Source organism: Hippocampus guttulatus, chromosome 7, assembly GCF_054856545.1.
Source record: "Hippocampus guttulatus isolate MCC_2025c chromosome 7, RoL_Hgut_1.0, whole genome shotgun sequence".
Lineage (NCBI taxonomy): Eukaryota > Metazoa > Chordata > Actinopteri > Syngnathiformes > Syngnathidae > Hippocampus > Hippocampus guttulatus.
Genome location: NC_141267.1, coordinates 9573605 through 9593635, shown reverse-complemented (window position 1 = coordinate 9593635; position 20031 = coordinate 9573605). Strand labels below are relative to the sequence as shown.

The 20031-nt window shown below is 41.8% G+C and overlaps 2 protein-coding genes across 2 annotated transcripts in view; one reads left to right on the top strand and one right to left on the bottom strand.

Moving 5' to 3' along the window:
- nr5a2 (nuclear receptor subfamily 5, group A, member 2) overlaps positions 1 to 6899 on the top strand; it is a 60321-nt gene extending 53422 nt beyond the window's left edge. The window contains exon 7 of the mRNA XM_086115804.1: positions 5167 to 6899. Coding sequence (XP_085971930.1) covers positions 5167 to 5414 — 248 coding nt within the window. The 3' untranslated portion in view covers positions 5415 to 6899. The remainder of the gene's footprint in view (positions 1 to 5166) is intronic.
- Positions 6900 to 8825: 1926 nt separating this feature from the next.
- LOC147202192 (adhesion G protein-coupled receptor D2) overlaps positions 8826 to 20031 on the bottom strand; it is a 73763-nt gene continuing 62557 nt past the window's right edge. Inside the window, exon 24 of the mRNA XM_086116670.1 lies at positions 8826 to 9326. Within this exon, the coding sequence (XP_085972796.1) occupies positions 9210 to 9326 (117 nt within the window). The 3' untranslated portion in view covers positions 8826 to 9209. The remainder of the gene's footprint in view (positions 9327 to 20031) is intronic.

The window sequence follows — 20031 nt, the reverse complement described above, 5'->3', positions numbered from 1 at the left end:
AACCCAGAGGGAAGCACATGTTGTGACATTTGAAGGGAGCGAATCGGCAGCATGTGACATGGACGTTTATTGATTTGGGACACTGAAAGTGAAAGAACACGGAGTTATTTTGCCATGTTGCCCTGACAGCTAGCTGTTTGTACGAGGAAGTCGTGATGGTAAATTGCGGTGCGATGAAGGAAGAACGGGAAAATATTGTCTTTGAGAAATTGAATCAGGACAGCCATACCATATTTGTGTTCAAGGTGGAGTCAGGCACTTGAATTAGTACATGTGTAGTGTGTGGAAAAGCAGGACTTTGGAAACTCTAAAGTTGAAGACTACTACTCCTAAGTTTGTCCAAAGAAAACCATGAGACGGCAGTACTGGAAAATGGCACTTGCTCCAGAAGAAGCAAAAAAAAAAAAAAAAAGATAAAGATGAATAGGCTACTGTATAAGTACATCAGAAAGTGTGTTTGTGTGGGCGGGGGTATGTTAAAAATCACTGTTTCATTGGAGACAGCATATTGAAAGTAACATATTATGCAGATTCAGACTTCTATGACAATCTTTGTACGTTTTACTTATACTGTAGCACCAGTTAATTTGTTCCACTTGTATGACAGTTAAGCAAAAGTTGAACCTTTCCAACATCAAGTGTGTTTCATTCAACTCACAAGGAGAGTAACATGAATCCAGTGAGGTGACGTAAGCAAAATATGCTGGTGTTTGTTGCATGTTTGAAATAATTTAGGATACAATGGCGGGAATGTCCTTCACTTCAACTAATGTGGTAAAATTAATTAACTTCAATTATGCACCCGTAGGGCAGCCCGGTAGTCCAGTGGTTAGCACGTCGACTTCACAGTGCAGAGGTACCGGGTTGAGTTCCAGCTCTGGCCTCCCTGTGTGGAGTTTGCATGTTCTCCCCGGGCCTGTGTGGGTTTTCTCCGGGTACTCCGGTTTCCTCCCACATTCCAAAAACATGCATTGCAGGCTGATTGAACACTCTAAATTGTCCCTGGGTGTGAGTGAGAGGGGAATGGTTGTTCGCCGATGTGTACCCTGCGATTGGCTGGCATCCAGTTCAGGGTGTACTATTGGCCAAAGACAGCTGGGATAGGCTCCAGCACTCCCTGTGGCCCTTGTGAGGATAAAGCGGATCAGAACATGGATGGATGGATATACGCCCGTCATTCTCCAATGTTCCACCTGCATACAGTCCATTTATAATATATGTGTCCTGCTCGCCTCAAGATAAAAAAATACAGAAAAGGTGACACATTGTTGAAATTAATTAATTTCCTTTGGGAATTTTCTTTTAAATCTGAAGAAATCTAAGGGAGAACAGCATTCCGGTAATGGACTGCGTTCGACTGAAGAGGTTTCAGTGTGTGAGTTAGTGTGTGTTACCTCAGGCAGGCTTTAGGAGAGAGCGTGGGGGGGGGGGGGCAGTCTAACAGTGTAAAAACACACTTTGGCAGCATGATAACATCTAGTCTTCAAGTCTAATTAAAAGGCACAGCGGGTGCGGAGAAGAGAAGTGTATGTGTGTGTGTGTGTGTGCGTGCGTGTTTTTGTGTGTGTGAGCTCTTTCAGTAAGTCACTGGCTTCAGTGTGATCGCCCGTCAAATGGAACAATGCACCTCAGGGTTTCTATTTGAGTAGTCGGACGCAGCACTGCGATGAACTGTGGTTGTTTTATGTGTAACAAAAAAATATAGTTGATAATTAGTCCCACTGTGACTGAACGATGAGATGGAGGAAGAGGAAGGGAAGGTGGGAGCGAGAGGATTGGCTGAGGTGAGGGGGAGGTGGAAAAGAAAAAGGAGAGCACTTAGCACACTTAATGCTTCGACCTGACACTGTCTAGAGATGAGTGATGGACTGCTTCGTTTTTTGATATGAGCTTTCTTTTTTGTCTCTTTCGCTCTCATGGTATAAATTGCATTTATTATGGCCACATCCAAAACTGGGAGTTTGCTCTTTTCTTTAATCTTATTTTTGACTCATCACATTTGCAAATTGTAGACAAAAAGCAAGCCTCTTGTATGGAAACCTTCATTCATTATTTTTTCAAAAGGGCCGCTGATAGTAATTCGCAATTAAAATGGAGTCTTTTTGCCTCACTTTCACCCTAATCAGCTTGACAGAGAGAAATACTTAACTCTCTGTGGTAACCCCCAACGATCCACACATGCCTGCACACATACAAGCGCGCGCACACACACACACAAATATTAATTCGTCTCATCTTAGTTTTTATGTTGCCGCGGATGTTAAACTAAACAACAAAGACAATGGCAGCCATGCAATGGCCATCAATGACCAGAACACACACTTGCGTGCATGCAGACACATGCACATCATTGGAAGAATATGAAGCTAAATTCACGAGAATTGCTTGGAGCTCATAAAAATCCTTTGAATTTCAACTTTTTGGGTGCCAATTTTAGAAGGCCACGTGATATCATCCGGGGTAAGGTACTTGACCATTCCATTTTGTGCGTGCAGGTATCATGTTACACTTGAAATATGTTCACATTTCATGATTTGTTAAGGTATTACAATGGGACATAAAATTGTATCAATATTTGTGAAATAATGTGATCTCTTGTCAGAGGACTGAAGGTTTGAAGGAACTTAGATTTATAGTACCCACTTAGATTTTCATCCACATAAATAGTCTTCCGGTAGCGCTTCAGTCTTTCTTTTTTAATTTTTTTATTTTTTTGTTCACGTCTGGCTTTTGCGCTTTCAAGGTTATCCTGTTGAGACAAAACCACCATGCATAACCGACAAATTTATGCGCAGCCACCAGATAGTGAGGGGCGGGGTTTGCAGTCTGGTGTCAGCGCTGGATAGCGTCCGTCCGGGAATCTCCCGAAATTCCCGATGTGCACCAGGTCCCTGCTTAAGTCGATGGGAGAATCCACGTGGCCAACAAAGTGGTCAGATTTGCACCTTTTCTGACTTACGCACATGTGAAAATATGCCCCATAGTGAACAGTGAGTACACCCATGCATTAGTTCTTCATAAAGTAGTGAACTTGTTATATAACCAGGCTTGGGCATCGATAACCGAGAATCGAATGGAACCGCAACTAAAATTCTGGCTCTCCCGCAATCGTTCAGATTTTAATCTCGATTCTGAGTCAGCCGGGGGGAAGATGCACGAATGAAAAAGGTAACCCCCGATGGCCCCTCCCACTGCTGAAACTGCCCCAGCACCTTTATTTATTTATTTTCGCCAAGGATGAGAAAAGTGTCCTTTACATGGAGAGATTGAGCTTGAATTTTCCTTACCTCCCTCTACATTTTCTGCAATGGTATGCCTCCAGCAATGTTGGAACTGTTTTGGAGTTGCCTTTTTGTTCCAGTGTGATTGCCCCACTGCAATGTCTGTAGTGACAGGGTTGGATGAGAACACCTCTGGGGTGAAATGGAACAGAGATTGGGAGCGAGGCCCTTTTTAGGGTCCCACATATGTAACCTCTGACCTCGCACATGTTCTTTTAGACACACGGACAACAGCTTCCACAGACACACTCCAAATATATATCGTCTCGAAAATCCTTTGAGATCTGGCAGGTAAAAAAGATGGCAAAAAGATGATGAGCCTTTCGTCTGAAAGTTTAAAAGTAAATCAGGAACTTTTCTTTCATGCACCCTTAAATTGATTTTTTTCAATTCCTCCTTGACCTGCATATACTGTGCCTGTAGTCTAAGGCCCTATTAGTGCTTGGGAGCAATGCTGGTGCTGGTCCAGAAGTGTGGCAGCGGGTCACACAGCTGAGCGACAGCAGGAAAAAGCATGTCGTGTTTGTTTGGAGTCCCTCTTTGTCACCCCCTCCTACAGCCCAGCCCACACACACACACACACACACACCCTTTCCTGTCCTCTTCTTGGCCTTATTTAGCCCCTCGCCGTGTCACACAGAGGTCACAGTGAGCATGCACACACTACTCACCAGCCATACGGCACGCACCACAAAAGCAGACGCACACATGCATACAGATTGCAAATAGCATGGTAGAGTGCATCATAGATGGAAGTGCCTTGAAGGAGCTGATTCTCATACTCTTCTAGACCTCATTAGCTGCTGATTTATCCCCCCCCCCCAACCCCCCTTTCTCCCTGCTAATGCTCTGAGTAGCGTGTGTGTGTGTTAGAGAGTAATACAATGCAAGCAAGGAAGACAAATGGTGTGTATTTCCAAGGATTAGTGTCTGATTATACATGCGTCTGAGAAGTGAGAAAGATAAGGTGAGTGCGATGGGATGTGGGCATGTGCGTGTATACATTTGTGTGTCCATACCATGTAATTGTACATGTGGGTGCGTCTGGAGGTGTCAAAGAGAAACAAGCATGCTGTTGTTACGCATTAACCTACATAAGCACATCCAACCTGAGGTCAAACAAATTAATAAATGATCTATCACGCACATGCATACACACACACACACACACGTGCGAGATAGTGGCTGTGCCATCTCATTAAAAATTATTCAGCCCTGCACTTCATGATCATGACTAGGACACACCGTGCGGTGGTCCACCATTATCCATTTAGCACTTTTTCCACTCGTCTTGCAATAATCTGCGGGAGCCCCCTGTGAGCTTATTATTGTTATTGCCGAGGAAAAGCGCTTGTGGCAGCACTCACAGGTAGGATTTGGGGAGGAAAAAAAAATTACATTTGCACAAGGAATCAACAATCTACACCGAAAACACTTGCACTTTTGTTGCACTCGCCAAATGTTCACTTCTTCGAAAAGTCATTTATATTTTCTGACATTGTTTTGATTTGACAAAAAAAAAAGGTGGCTGTAAGTCTGCCCTACATAATTTATTGACTCACGGGGATTGAATCTCAGGAGGACAACCCCCCTTTTTTTTCCTGCCTTCACCTGATTCCTTCGACACGGCTGTCCCAAGAGATAGCTGTCAGCAAAATAAACAGAGGAGAAGCGTTACTTTGAAAATCCTCAAAGCACAATTCTACTGTGATAAAGTCAATTAATTACCGTGACAAGGTTTAGCGGACGAAATGTGGACTGTCGAAGGGTGTTTTTTTTATGGCGTATGTTTCACATGCAGTGAAAACGCAATGGTCGGGTTAAATTAAAGGGCTTGGAAAATTCTATGTGGATCTGACTTTTTTGTCTCTTCTCATGTCGGTAGATGTGAAGAACCTGGAGAACTTCCACCTGGTAGAGAGCGTCCAGGAGCAGGTGAATGCGGCGCTGTTGGACTACGTCATGTGTAACTACCCGCAGCAAACGGACAAGTTTGGTCAGCTGCTTCTGCGGCTGCCAGAGATTCGAGCCATCAGCCTGCAAGCCGAAGAATATCTTTACTACAAGCACCTGAATGGCGACGTGCCCTGCAACAATCTGCTCATTGAAATGCTCCACGCCAAGAGAGCTTAGGAGGGGAACTGCACTACCGGCAACGCAGCTGCTGCATGGACACTTTGCGAGGAGCCAGGCCGCAGCCCCAAATCTTCTACTTTTATTTAAATCCACCTCAGCCCTGAGTCGATTGCGTAAAGAATGGCAAACAGAGTAAAACCTCGAGAACATTGAACAAAAAAAAAAGAAAAATACACAAACTGAGCGTGCGCGCATATGAACGAGGGGAAAGAAGTGCAGACACACATGACACAAAGAGGAACACTTGAACTAAACAAGGACTCACTGTTTATAACCACAGTGACTCTAACAAAGGACGTTTGCTTTTGGGAACGTGGACTTGTGTTTAAACTTTTCTTTTAGCTCTGGTTGGTACTGTACAGACGGCATTCATGTGGTCAACCAAAGCGGACTCTTACCTGCGATCACTGAACTCATCGATACGGCAGTGGCAGCTTGACCTGACCAAAAATGTGAGAAATGACTGTTGAAAAAGAAAAGACCCGCAATGGAACGCCCCTCAGTGATCAAAACAGTCCTAGTTCAGTAACAGAAATAATTTGGTGGGTCACCTTATTTGACCCCCCCTGAGTCCTTTTATTAAACCATGTACTTCATTCAGAAGATCGAATGTTAAAAACATATAGTTAATAATATCAGCTAAAATGATTGTGTATTTCCATTTTTCTTGCAAAAAAATAAAAACACCCTTAATTTTAAAATTTTACTACAAAAAAAAAAAATGGAACGAGACAACCTGTGGTTTTGGATGTGGTTCTAGCCAGCCTTTGCCCAGGAAGACCAAAGCTTGCTGCAGAAGAAGGAAATGACACGAAACCTTTATAATCAGTATTATTTCATAAAAGAAAATTGCAAAAAAAAAAAAAAAGAAAAAAAGGAAAAAATATATTGTGATGTCACAGTTATGTGAGTCTTGCCTTATTTCATTACCATGCTAGCTAACTGTGCAGATGTGAATGAAAATATGTACAAATATATATATAAAAAGTATTAATGTTGTAAAATTAAAAAAAAAAACTAGAATTGCGGGTGTTTACATTCATGTGGTAATATGGGAGACAACTGTGATGACGCATTAATTGCAAAGCAATGATTTCCTAAAAAAAAATGACATCAACATGGGGAAAAAATTGGTTGCTTTCTTTATTGTTGTTGTGTGTACAGTGTTTTTATTTGACTTTTAATCAGTACTTAAATTATGTCGTGAGACACTAAAATCATTGGGGAACCACACATAAAATATTAATTTCTACGTCTACTGGCATTGAAACATCTCTGTGTCTCTTAAGTATTGCTGTATAGGTTTTAGTTTCTTGGTCCACTTTTTTTTTGTACAACTTTTATTCATTATTTACAGTGCTTTACCTTTTTGATGTACAGAATGTCACTGGTTACACGTAATAATGAAGATAATTTATTGCGTCTATTGGTTTCCATCTTTGTGTTACATGACGTTAAGGCTTCGGCGCCACAATAAATTTGTCTACTGTAGAATGGTCTTGTTTTGTTTTTATAAACTGGGCCTGGAGGAAGGGATTTCAATACACGTGCGCACGCACGCTTCATGAAAGTTCCCGAGTGTCTTGATAGAACGTCTGTGACATGCCTCGGTCAAATGCACCTCACTTCATCATAAATCATTCCAAATGAGACACTGCTCACGCCACCCCACCCTCTCCTGCAGCGTGGGTCGTCAACAAGAAAGTCTGTTTTCATCACGTGAAAAACGCACAAAAAAAATATGAATTGATATAAATGTATGTATAATTGAATATGGAGACAGCAGAAGTTGTGTCGCGAGGTTCATTTGATAATCCAGATCAGTGGTCCTCAACTAGAAATGCTGTCGGTCCACTTTTTTTTTTTTAATAAGACCAAGGTCCGGTCCCATGCACGGCGGTCATGGGGAGCAGGGCTATATGCCCATTTAGTATGGTCAAGCCAAGCTTATACAAATCAACACTCCTCACAACCAACCAATAATGGGGTGCATGAAAATAACAATTATTCACTTTGCCAGTACACAGCAAATAATGAGAGGTATTGTGTTGAGGCACAGGAACTCTTTTATTTTGTTAAGTTGTGCCTGCTTAATAATAGAAATAGCCATTTTAGGGAAATACGACATTTTTACTTTAACTTTGTTAAACAGTAGTTGTCTTTTTTCCCTTAATTTAACAAAAACAAAACAAAATACTCATTTTACCAAAATAAATACTAAACATGAAAACAAAAATATCCTTTTCATTTGTACAATTCCCCTTTTCACATCGCCTCTGAAATCACTGAAAAATATATCAGAAGAGGAGTTAAGAACCATTTTAAATACTGACACAAGGGAGCACAGGAATGTGCAGTGCTGTTCTTCCAATGAAGGTGAATGCAATGTCTGAGGCATGCAAATATTATTTGAGGACGCCATTGTGATGTTCATTTACCATGTTGCGGTGTTCTGCTGTTAAACAGCTGCAAAGATCCCCGGGTAGACGGGAGCAAAACTGCACACAATCGAAACCTCCCGCGATTCTTCTTGTCTAATTGTCTGTGTGCGGCTCTCCTGGGCTGAAGCTGTGAGCACACTGTGGCGTCGCGCATGCGTCTGTTTCCTGACACAATCATCCATTTTGAATGCGTGTGTATTGGGATAGACGCGTGCTGACGCTTACGTATGGACACACCTTAAGTTCAGAGAAGCCTATCAGCGCATCGTATATGCTGACGCTTATGTATGGGCACACCTTAAGTTCAGAGGAGCCAATCAGCGCATCGTTATCGCCGACATGCCCTGCTCAGCCAGGGTCTCCAGTTCGTCAAAAATTATACACACACAGTCGCGCTGCTGCGGTCCTCTGCAATACATGTTTGTGCACGCAAAGAATACAATGGATAATTTTAACAAGCGATCGCGGTAATGCGCAGATTATAGTCCAAAAATATAAAATGTATAACGTAAAAATCACTTTATAATTTATTATTTTATACAATTTGCCGAGGGTCCGGACAGAGGAGGTCGGCGGTCCGGTCGTGGATCGCGGTCCGCCAGTTGAGGAAGACTGATCTAGATTATGTTGACATGACTCTGACTTTGTGAAATTGTGTATGTGATTGTGTGTGTGTGTTTGTGTGTGTTTCAGCACTATCCACACTAGCACACAAAAAATGTGCGCCAACGTATGACCTTGTTGACATGTTTTTTTATTTTTTTAAATTGTCATTCTACGAGTGGAGCAATATTGGAGAACTTGAAAGACAGAATTTAAGAACACATTTGCTTCTTTGCGGACTGGCCTCCTTCACACATCACATTGCTACCCATTGTGAGATACAGAGTACATTTTTATTTGGACGCTATTTCTTTCATTGTTTTTGACTGAGATGTGCGACACCTTTTTGTACGGAAAAACACAATTTCTGTAATCATTTTATTTCATACATTGTACACCGGGATTCATTTTACATCAAGTTGTGGAGTAAGATGACAATTAAAAGGGATCCGTTAACAGTTCTATAATGTATTTTACATTATCATACACAAAGAGTTCCCAAAAATGCTCCATAATTTCATTTTAAAAATCCAAACTTCCTCACACAATTTGACACAGTGCAGACACAGAGCCCTGATGAAAAAGTGACTATTCAGGTTCAGATTTAGAAAATGTTTAATTCATATTGTGTCACTAGGTAAGGTTAGGCTATGGTAAACTGGAAACAGCGATCGCACGCACACACACAGAAACAAAATCATGCAACAATTTCAATTCAAAGGTCCTCATTTGAGTCGTCAGGCCCTTTCTATGATAAAGTTGAAGGTCTTCGAGATGAGAAGCACGAAGCAGTCAACTCCAGCTCCAGGGGGACGTGGAGACTACAACCAGCTGGTGATGCCTCCACTTGTGCAGGCGACAGCTCCTGTGTGGGAGGAGGTCGGACTATTTATTTGCATTTAAGAACACAACAGGTAGTTTATCAGCACTAACAGTGTACCGTCGACCACATACAATGTCCTTTTTTTTTCTTTTTAATCAACTGTGTGTTCTTCATGACAAGCTTTACGTCACAACTCGGGAATGTTGATCTATTATCCAACATCCAGCTAAGGTGAAAGAAACAGAAGCGACAAAATCACGAAGGTAAGGTCAGGAGTAAAAGGAACCAAGCTAATGAATGACACAAACAGAAACTGCCTACACTACAAGATCAAGCATTGAAATATACGTATTTTGTGCTGGTTCGTCCACCAACATTGCCAAACTCGAAAGTGGTGAACTGGGGTCACTGTGGCAATAACCGAAACAATATTATCTTAAATACAAGTCACTTGCAATTTTTTTTCCCAAAGGTGCTCTCTCAAGTTAATTTGGCAACTGCACAAGCATTTCTGTATTATAGTGTTTAATATAATTTATCCGGGAAGTTTTTTTTTTCGTAAAAGTTATATATTTTGAATGCATCCTTTGTCGGAATATTCTCACAAAATAAAAATAAGAATATCAAATAACAATTGAGTACTGTATAGAAAAAAATGCTCAAGTATCTTTACGAATAGTAGGCGATCCGCTGTATGAAATTATTTTGGAGCAAAATTTCAAACTTGAAATATCGCGTGTATTATTGCTGAGAATAATGGAGCATAATTGATGAGAGACTCAAATCCGCTTTACGAAACCCACATTGCCTAATTAAAAAAAAGTAAAACATCTTCACCAATAATACTTATCCATTTCTCCTTTGCTGATACAAATAGAGACTGACTGACCAGACCTTCCCATGTCGACACACACAGTAAAGACAATAAAGGATATCTGGTGAAACAATCCTAGTGGCACGTAACTGGCCACGATGCACATCCATGCACATTCATGCTCAAGTCGAGCCTACTCCAGCCTTTACCTGAGTTATGTGGTACACTCAGGACTAGCCGCCATTCAAACACAAGAACACAAGCCACACAACATACAGACAAACCACACTTCACAGGTGGACTTTTTTTTTTAGTCATCCACAGATGCAAATGTTTTCAAATTTGAAGCTGGAATACTTGAAGAAAATCTGCAATGAGAACTCCACCCATGAAAAGGCCTGAGCTGAGACTTGAATCCAGAAACTGTAACTCTGAAGTGACATACAAAGCAAAGTGCATGTGCCAATATTTGACAGTTTGGGGCATTTTTCACTTCATGGCCGGGTTTCCCAAAATATATTTTTCATTCAAGAACACAAATGGATTGACTGATCATGGGATAGATATGTTCTCGTGCAGCATAATGCATGCCGGTCAGTAAGAGTTGGGAAAGTAGCCAGCTCCACAAGCCCTCACTTGGAGCTTGGCTTGCAGAGCCTGGCCTCTTACTCCATAAATGTGTTCAACCTGCCTGCCTTCACTCGCCCTGAATTTGTATAAATAATGTACATGAATTTATCTGCACACTCTAACAAGTGCAGCCTGAGGTGAAAATATTCAGAAATGCATGTGGTGTGCGTCCCCGAAGGTGGACATCAGCTCCTGACTGACCGAGTGCAAAGATAACCACGTAGATAGCGAGACAAAAAGGGAGGGGGGGACACACACACGCACGCACGCACACACACACACACACACGCACACACATGCACACACACGCACACACACACACACACACACACACACACACACACACACACACACACACACATAAATAACTTGCCGAAAGCAACATAACACTCAGCTCACACACACACGCACAGATGTAACGCTGTCAATTTCTAAACAGGCTTTCCTTCTCATCACACAAACAGCCCCGAGTTGTGTCGGCCAGTGTTATTGTGAAGCTTGTAAACGCGTCACTCATGCTCTCGCGCACTTTTGCACGGCCATGCGGCAGGTTGACACAAACAGCAAATGAGGGTACAAGTGAAAGACAAATTACCATCGGAAGTGGATTTCTGGGTTGCTGGGGATCAGCCGAATGATGACAATTTATTCAGAAAGTGGATTAATTGACAGTAAAATGTGATGGCTTGAGAGCTGAGAACGTGCACGATACCCCCCAAAAATGATTTTGTAACAAAAATAATCTATTGCCATAATTGAACCCTTTCAGGGACAGCGGTTACGACAGTGAACAGCCTATCATGTAATCAGTTCACAGGTTATCATTGTTGGTGCATGAAAGGGTTAAAAAAAACAAAGTGAAGGCGTTAGGAAATTATTTTTAGGAAATAAATAACACTTATGAATATGTTTTTTTTCCATTGTATTTACTAACTACATTACACTGCCTTGTAAACCAAGGCCTACTTTAATGTTAGTGAAAACAGGCCCAAACTTAGTCTACTACTTACGTCATGTCATGGTCACACTGGAATTTCCGCTGTGGCATTTATTATTGGTAACATTGTTGAGTTAGCGCTCGCGTGGCTGCTAATGTTACCGTTTGGAGTCGTGTGTATTGGCTTGAAGAAAAAAAATGAAAATGAAAATAACACGTGCTAAAACAAGATGATTTTTGAGCATGAGAATTTCTTCTTTGACGCAACTTGGAAGTTCACAAATGCAGTGGGAGGTGGGGGGGGGGGGGGGTTCTACTTTACAAGCCTAAGAGTAAAAGGCATTTATCAAAAGGTTTTTTCTGACATCAAAAATCTCATAACATTTTAACTGAGTAAATGTTACCAAAAAATAAAAATAAAATCCCTCATCTCCCTCCTTGTTAAAACTGATGGAGGCTGACCGAGACTGAAGAGAAAGAGCAGAAGTCTGCAGAGAGCCAATTAGCCAACTTTCAAATCGCTAATAGCGGCAGTTGTACCTTTTGTTTGCCCACCTGATGGACAAACTTTACACATGTAAAGACTCAATGAATAGGCGAGCATTGTTAATGGGAACAGCCGCCATTGTGACACAAAAGCATCACGGCGGCACGCAAAACAAACGCACAAAGGTTGGGAAACGGAATGGTTTGAAGGCCGCTGCCGTTTCATTTCAAAGCATGCATTATACATCATTGTGCATAAAGAGGAAGCCTGCAGCATTATGATGCTCCCCCCCCCCCTCCTGATGATTATCCTTTATAAGTAATTATAAGGAGAGCGATAGAGGGAGGGGGAAAAAAAAACTTTTAAGCACCTGAACCTCGCTGCCAGCATTCCATTAATTGCCTACACAATAGGGGGAGCCTTTAGAGATTTTTCAATTTCAAAAAATAAGGAGCACACATTCAGTGCTCATGTTATACCGGCACTTAAATCCTACAGAGCTCATAAAAAAAGGACTCAAGGTTGCATCCAATTGAAAGCCTCCAACTACAGCCACTTCAGAAATCCATTTAGCAAGCAGGGGGTTAGAACATCTAATTCAATAGGAGTTGCTCTGTTAAAACCGTTGCACCAATGTCTTTTAAAAACAAACGCACATACACACACACACACACACACACACATACTTTGAGGAACGCGCACTTCCCCTGTGTTTGCTTGGCTCCATTGTGGAAAAAATTAACCCAGCACATACAGAGAGCAAGACACAAAGGCATAATCTTGCCAAGGCTCAGTTGAGTGGCGAAGGTGAATGCTTCACTGCATATAGAATCTTGACCTTTGCCTCGACCGTGTCAAAAAAAAGAAATAAAATTTAAAAAATAAATCCCTACATGTGGGATCGACAAAGGTCTGCGGCGTCTGTCAGACAACGACAACCTGAATGTCACTACATGCGTCATCATTGATTTCTTTAATTCTGTGCAAGTGATTTTGGAAATTAGACGAACCTATTTGAAAAGAAACACTTTTTAAAAATTTTATTTTATTATTATTATTTTTTTTTTTTTATGGCTTGACAATTGCCAAAGTAAGAGGACATTGCCTTGTCATGGAAAACAACCTTACTGCCTCTGCCAGGGAGGTCACTTGCCCATTTGTTTTGTTTTGTTTTGGGGGGTTTTCTCGCACACCATTGTTTTTTTTCTACTGATGTCCCATCAACATTTACAGCCAATATATTTTGGTGACAATCTCCACATTGATGGGGCATTCATAAAACAAACACCTCAGTCAAACAGTTTGCGAGGATCAATCTCTCGTGTTCACATCAAGCTAAAGAATATAACCTAAGGATGCTATAACAAAGAATAAGTCCACTACAGAAGTAAAATTTAAACAAGATGCATAACATGTATTTATAGTAATGCAAACGACTAACAGGAAGGAGATCAAAACTAAACTTTACCTTCTTTGAGCTAATAATTCTCTGAAACACGGTTGAGAAATGTCACTGACTGATTTTGAGGTCTGGCAAAAAATTTTTTGATCTTTAGTTTAAAGTTTTTGAGTGTTTATGATAACAAAGGGATCGCAAAGGGATAGTTTGAGTCCGGTTCCAAAAGTCCTTTTATTGAACGTTGCATCAGGATTTATCACATCAGTGTAAGAACTTGGTCAAGACAAAAAAAAAAAGAAAAAGGTTTTGGCGCTATATGGCAAAGATATGAATTGGCGTACGATGAAATAACTTTTGTTGTACAATAATGTCTGAGGTCAGTGCATGTTCTCTCATGCCAAAATAAATGAACCCAGTGGGAGGGGGAAAAAAATGATATTCAGCAGAATGAACTGGAGATGTGTGACGGCCTGAAATCGCCTCGCATAAAACCAGAAGATTTCAAGTCCCAAAGGAGCAACAGCGGCCTTGATCTGTGTGACCTACCGCTGGAGAGCGGAGTAATCAACAGAGAGCGGGACCATAAGCCGTCACATGCGTGGCCCTTGGTACTTCCACGCATAACATTTAAGGTATTTGCCGGCTATGTAGCTGCGCGTCTGAGGGAAAGTGGACTGGGTGTTGTTCTTCATAAAATAGCAGTCGGATGCAAGTTCGACGAACAAAAGCAGCCAATCCATTTTACTGATGGGATCCAGTGAACAGACTGCACCCCTGTGTCCCGACTGATGATGAGACTTGCAGCATCTGAGAATAAATGTGAAAAATGCTGTTGATGACAGTGTGGAGTCAATGTCATTGGAAAATTGGTTCAAGGTTGCAATAAGTAGAGCACTGACAAAAGAATAAAACACGAACCAGAATGACTTTTGACCCGAGATACTTTTTCTTCTTTTTTTTGCATTGACATAGAATGATAATTAATCTATGATAGATACAAAATCAACTTACAATTGTGACTGTCAAGAATTGACAGACACATGTATCTATGGATCTGACCTTTGACCACAGATTGGATAGACTTACTATCATTCTCAAAGATCCAATTATCATCATCTTTAATATCCTTTTATTGGGTTTGCAATATGATTTGCGTTGAGAATAAGCAGGATGCCCCTTTTCCAAGCTATTTCTGTTGGTCGGAAATTTTGAGCATTCCATTTTCTCCTTATACTTATAAAAATATTCATTCATTCATTTTCCGAACCGCTTTATCCTCATTAGGGTCGCGGGGGGTGCTGGAGCCTATCCCATCTGTAGGCGGGGGACACCCTGAACCGGTTGCCAGCCAATCGCAGGGCACACAGATGTGGGAGGAAACCGGGGTACCCGGAGAAAACCCACGCAGGCCCGGGGAGAACAGGCAAACTCCACACAGGGAGGCCGGAGCTGAAATTGAACCCGGTACCTCTGCGCTGTGAAGTCGACGTGCTAACCACTGGACTACCGGGCCACCTATAAGAATATTCAATATGCAAATAAAATAAAGTTTAGTCTGATTGGGCCTCTGTTCTCCTTATTTTGATGTGGAAAACAGCTATGGTCTGATTGGTTACTTCTCGGTATGTGGGCATCTTCTGGCCACCGTGTCTCTTCGCTTTACTGGTTCCATTGAAACTTTGTAGGCCGTTACTGGAATTGGGGAACTCCACGAGGGTTGCCTCGAGCAGAGAAGAGGAGGAGCTCCCTCACGCTGTGAGTGTCCGTGCCACTGCAGGTGCTGAGTGTGATGTACAAAGTATATTGTCAACGCTGATTGGCTGTCAGTGCCGCAAAAAGTTCGCATTTGTACACCCCAGCGAAATGGGCAAAGAGGCAAATTGAAACACTTCATCCGCAGCTCCTCGCGCCCGACCGCATGGACTGTATTGACTATATATGCAAACGCACCACCAGAAACACTCAGCTCACGTTCCGTCTGACTGCAGCATAACATCAATCAGGATAATATGTAAGGGTATAATTGGGTATTTGCTAACTTTAGTCGGACGCGTGGAATCAGCAATCAAAATCAGCCGTACTATCTTTACGTGTGCATCCGACTTCAGTCGACAGTCAGTCAATTTAAAAAAAAAAAAAACGCAGGAAGGGCTATCGGCTTCTTTTTTTTTGCCATCATCAATCAATTAATGATTCTTAATAATGGCTGATAACTGCAACAACTAGAAGACTGACAAACAGACAAATGCAAAATCCTACAACTTAACCACTTGTGTCGACTCCTTATTATTATTAGGGCAAGCATTTTCTTTTTGGAATTCTACATTGACATTCCACAACTTGTTTACACCAAAGCACAGAATCAAATATGTGGTGCGCTGCATTCCAAAGATATGACACAAACAAAAGATTAATCTTCCGTTTTGTGTCAGTCCTCCTGCAGTGTATGTTTGAGCGCATGTAAGTGATCATGAACATTATGTTGTTGCACACAAACAGCATATCTTGTGGTGTGACAAACACAAAAATATGCTTGAATGGAGCTTTGATCCTTCCTCTTTTCCGAAATGGTTACTTTTAGTTCTCCCACTGGCTTTCAGAGCACCAAGTCCAACTTGCTGGCAGGCCTTCACATGCCAACAGCTGCTCCCAAACTTTCACGGTGATTATTTAGTCCGCCACACCTCTCATGGGACAGCACCGCTTTTTGTATGCTTAGTGAGGACTCAACAGAGGAAAGGTCCATTTCCAAAGTCAGCTCAAAATATTGGAACATCACAGACTGTAGCATGGCTATGAAAAACACGAGCTTGGACCACTGGGAATATCTGCTGGTTACATCCCTAAGACATCTGTTTGGGTTAGTCACGAGGTCATACACAAGTGCATGGCACCTTTAAACCACCTGGATTTCCGGGTATGAAAAGCTGTTTTAAGACTGAGTTTGTGTGATTTGAAAAGTAAACCATTTAGAATGAATTTCAACCATAATCACTGTGACAACTGTGGAAAGCTTGATATTTGGCTGCCTGTCTCACTGTAAACAAGAGATATCAAAATGTTGTCAATGGAATTTGCTGATGGTGCACAGGAAAGTTCTGCTTGGATTTTGAGATTAAGAAGTGGATCCAGGGTGGGAAAGACAATCCATTTTATCACTTTTTTTTCTATACATAAATCAAAGCACTGTTATATATATATATATTTGAATGCTATTGTTTTTTTTTTGTTTTGTTTTGGGGGGGTTGTTGTTTTTGATGAAAAGTGCTTTACAATGAACCTGTCTTGTATTTCTAAGATAAGATAAGATGAGATAAGATAACCTTTATTTGTCCCACAATGGGGAAATCTGCAGTCTACAGCAGTAAAATTGGGGTGGGGGGGGGGGGGGGGGTAGGAAAGAAAAAATATTTCTGTTGCATGCACAAAATAAATAAATGTTTCAGAAAAAGAACTGTACACAGTATATTCACCTCATTAAACTATCTAAACAAATTTTGAATAATGCTGATGATGGCAATTACGCCGAAATGTAAAAACTCCTCCCAAAAGATATGAAACTATGTTGTGAAAAACATATTTATCAATGCCTGATATCGTCAGAAAAAGGAGGGAGTAAAATCCATTCGCGCAGCTCATGTTAGCTGGTGCTCGACAAACCTTTGCAGTGGGAGTGAGTACAAGACAAGTGTCGAACAAGCTCCAGATCTGATGCCAGTTGATAGACATGAGGGAGGAGAATCTGAAGCTCTGTGATGCTGGAGCACAGACACCGAGGCACTGGCCATCAGTTTGATCAATACCAGCCAAGTATGGATGAGTTTGGAGTGGCAGACAGCAGCTAGCTGAAACAGTCTTTATAGTCTTGGGTCTCAACACAAACCTGTCCAGGTCATAGCCAATTTGTCTGGCTGTTATGAATCATACGGAGGAAGTCTGGGGGGGAAAAAAGTATATTGGAATGATGGGTGGCTTCTAGTCTGGGGAGGATAGTCATAGTCAAAGAAGCTAAGTAAGACATTGCACGGAAGCAGCTGCTCCCTCCTTGTTGTGATGACTCAGTAGAAAAAGGGCGCGTGTGTAAATACAGGTTTTCAACTTTGATTAGGGTGTGGGTTAATGAAAAACCTGCTTCATTTTGCAAAATTGTGGGTCGGGTAATTTATTTTTTGTTGAACGTGTGAATTATTGGGACTTGGCCAAGGTCCATGCTCTTATGAGTGCCATTCTAGCGAAAATACTGTTACACACCATAATTAATTCAGGTTGTCAGTTGGAAAGCGGTTATAGAAGGAAAACTAATGTACTAAAATGGGACTTTTGTTTAAATGACAGAGAAAAGGTGTACTGTAAGAAGGGATTTGTTTTTAGCAAAGGGGTGGCCACCACATCCTGCATTAGGAGGCTTGGTGTCACCTTTAAAGGATGAAGACAGTGAATGAGGCAGGGACTACTCTGTTGACCTGCTTACAGACATAAACAGGAAGTCGCCTAGAGGAAGGAAGTCCTATCTTTCGTTCTTTTATTTATTTTTTTGGAGTCGTGAAAAAGGAATTGTGCAACAGCTAAATGTGAGATTTATACAAAATGTCTAATTTCATCAGCAGCCCATTTGGCATTACCCAGTATGAAAACACAACATGGAAGGTGTTAATTTTGTGTTGTGAAAGAAGGCAGTTGATGTTTCCTGAAAACGATGACGATCAAAGCACCAGATGCAGACCGACACGCATCTGCAGGAGGACAACGTGTCATTGTTTGGATAGCCAGCGATTTCCTTTTTTCAAACTCACAGATCTACCTTGTATCTGTATCTGGTATATATTTGTGTTTTCGTTCATGGTAGGGTCAGTTCTGGCTATGCGCGCGCGTGCATGCACGGACATGTGAAAGAGCAGCAGAGAGAGAGCGATGTTTTCTCTCGTGGTTGTATGACAACAAGAAAAAAGTGGTGTGGGGTTAGTTAATGCACGCTGGAAAAGGTGTGTGACTTTGCGATGCCGACACTGAACCGGTCGATCTCTGGAGACGGGCTGCTTGAAAAGCAGATCTTGGGTCAGAAAAGATTGGGCACCTCTGTCCTTTAAAAAGCAAAAGAAGATGCACAGTTCTGCACAGAGATCAAGATGCTTCATCAACTGCTCTGTCCTCTAAAAGGCTGGTTTAAGCGTGCTGGGAGGATGAAGAGTTTGAAGGGGAAGTAGGCCAAAAAGGAAGTGATTTAATGACCAAAAAGACACTTGTTTTCTCTCTGTCTCTTTCCTGTTGTGCTCTGATAGGGACTTCCTCTCCCCAGTGGAGGTGGATGTGGGTGTCATCTATCCATCCATATCACCCACTCCCACCCACCTAAAGCGCACGGAAATATCAATCTTCTCCCGTACAGCCCAACGAGGGAATCATCGAACCCTTTTGAATTCCTGAGGCTTTTATCTAAATCTATGATGAACATCTGAAGTTCATACTTGCATAAGCATCCAATAGTGAGTTGGTGGGGTTCCTATAAGGGTTAAATTGTTTGTGTGGTAACATCCAATCCATATGTTTATGTATATTATAGATTTTCATGAAGACTGTATATGCAGAATGCTTGTGCTCAAGCAAATGAGCAACTGCCCATGTCATTGTAACCATGTCAAGAAAAGAAGCTGCAAGCCATGGCAAAAGCAGGATGATCTCTTCCCATCTGCCTCAATATCTCCGTGACCCACTCCCTTCCTATATGTGCAAAAACATCCACCCACACACATGCAGTGACACACACATGACCTACCTACCAACCTCTGTTATTCATTCGACTCATCTCTTGCACTTCTACAGTAAGCCTGTCTTTTTCTCTATCATGCAACACCCCCCCCCCCCCCCACACACACACATCACACATACACGCGCACTCACAGATGGAGGAAACTCTGCCTGTGTCTGCCGAGGATGTGAAATGCGGTGATGGCACATTAACGACAGGTTCCGTGACAACAGTATGCATCAGCTTCACTGAACAAAGTGTGGCCATTTTTTAATTCATTGTGGATTGTATAAGTGAAACAATGGCCCCGAGCCCCGCCGGGGGTTGGGAGAGGGTGAGAAAGGTGAGTTTGTCAGTGGCAGTTTTTGTGTTTTACGCTGTGGCTGATCCCCTGGGTTCCGCTGGATTCGTGGATCTGAATTATCACTATGGAGCAACATCCGCTGTTTTTCAGGTAACTAAAAACAAAAGGGAAAATCACAATGGAAAAATAAAGGCTATTTGGATGAAGTGTGTGTCAGGACGCTAACATAACATCCAGGCACTAGTAAATGAATACATTTTTATCAAACCGCAATATTAAACCCTAGTGGACAGAGCTGTAATGCTGCGGTTCCATGAATAAAGTCTCCAACCGCCATTAAATGCATTTCCATTACGCCTCTTCTTACTTGGGTTTTCTACCAGAAATGCAGGGACTCATTGTGCACCACGAGGATATCAGGAATGGTCGT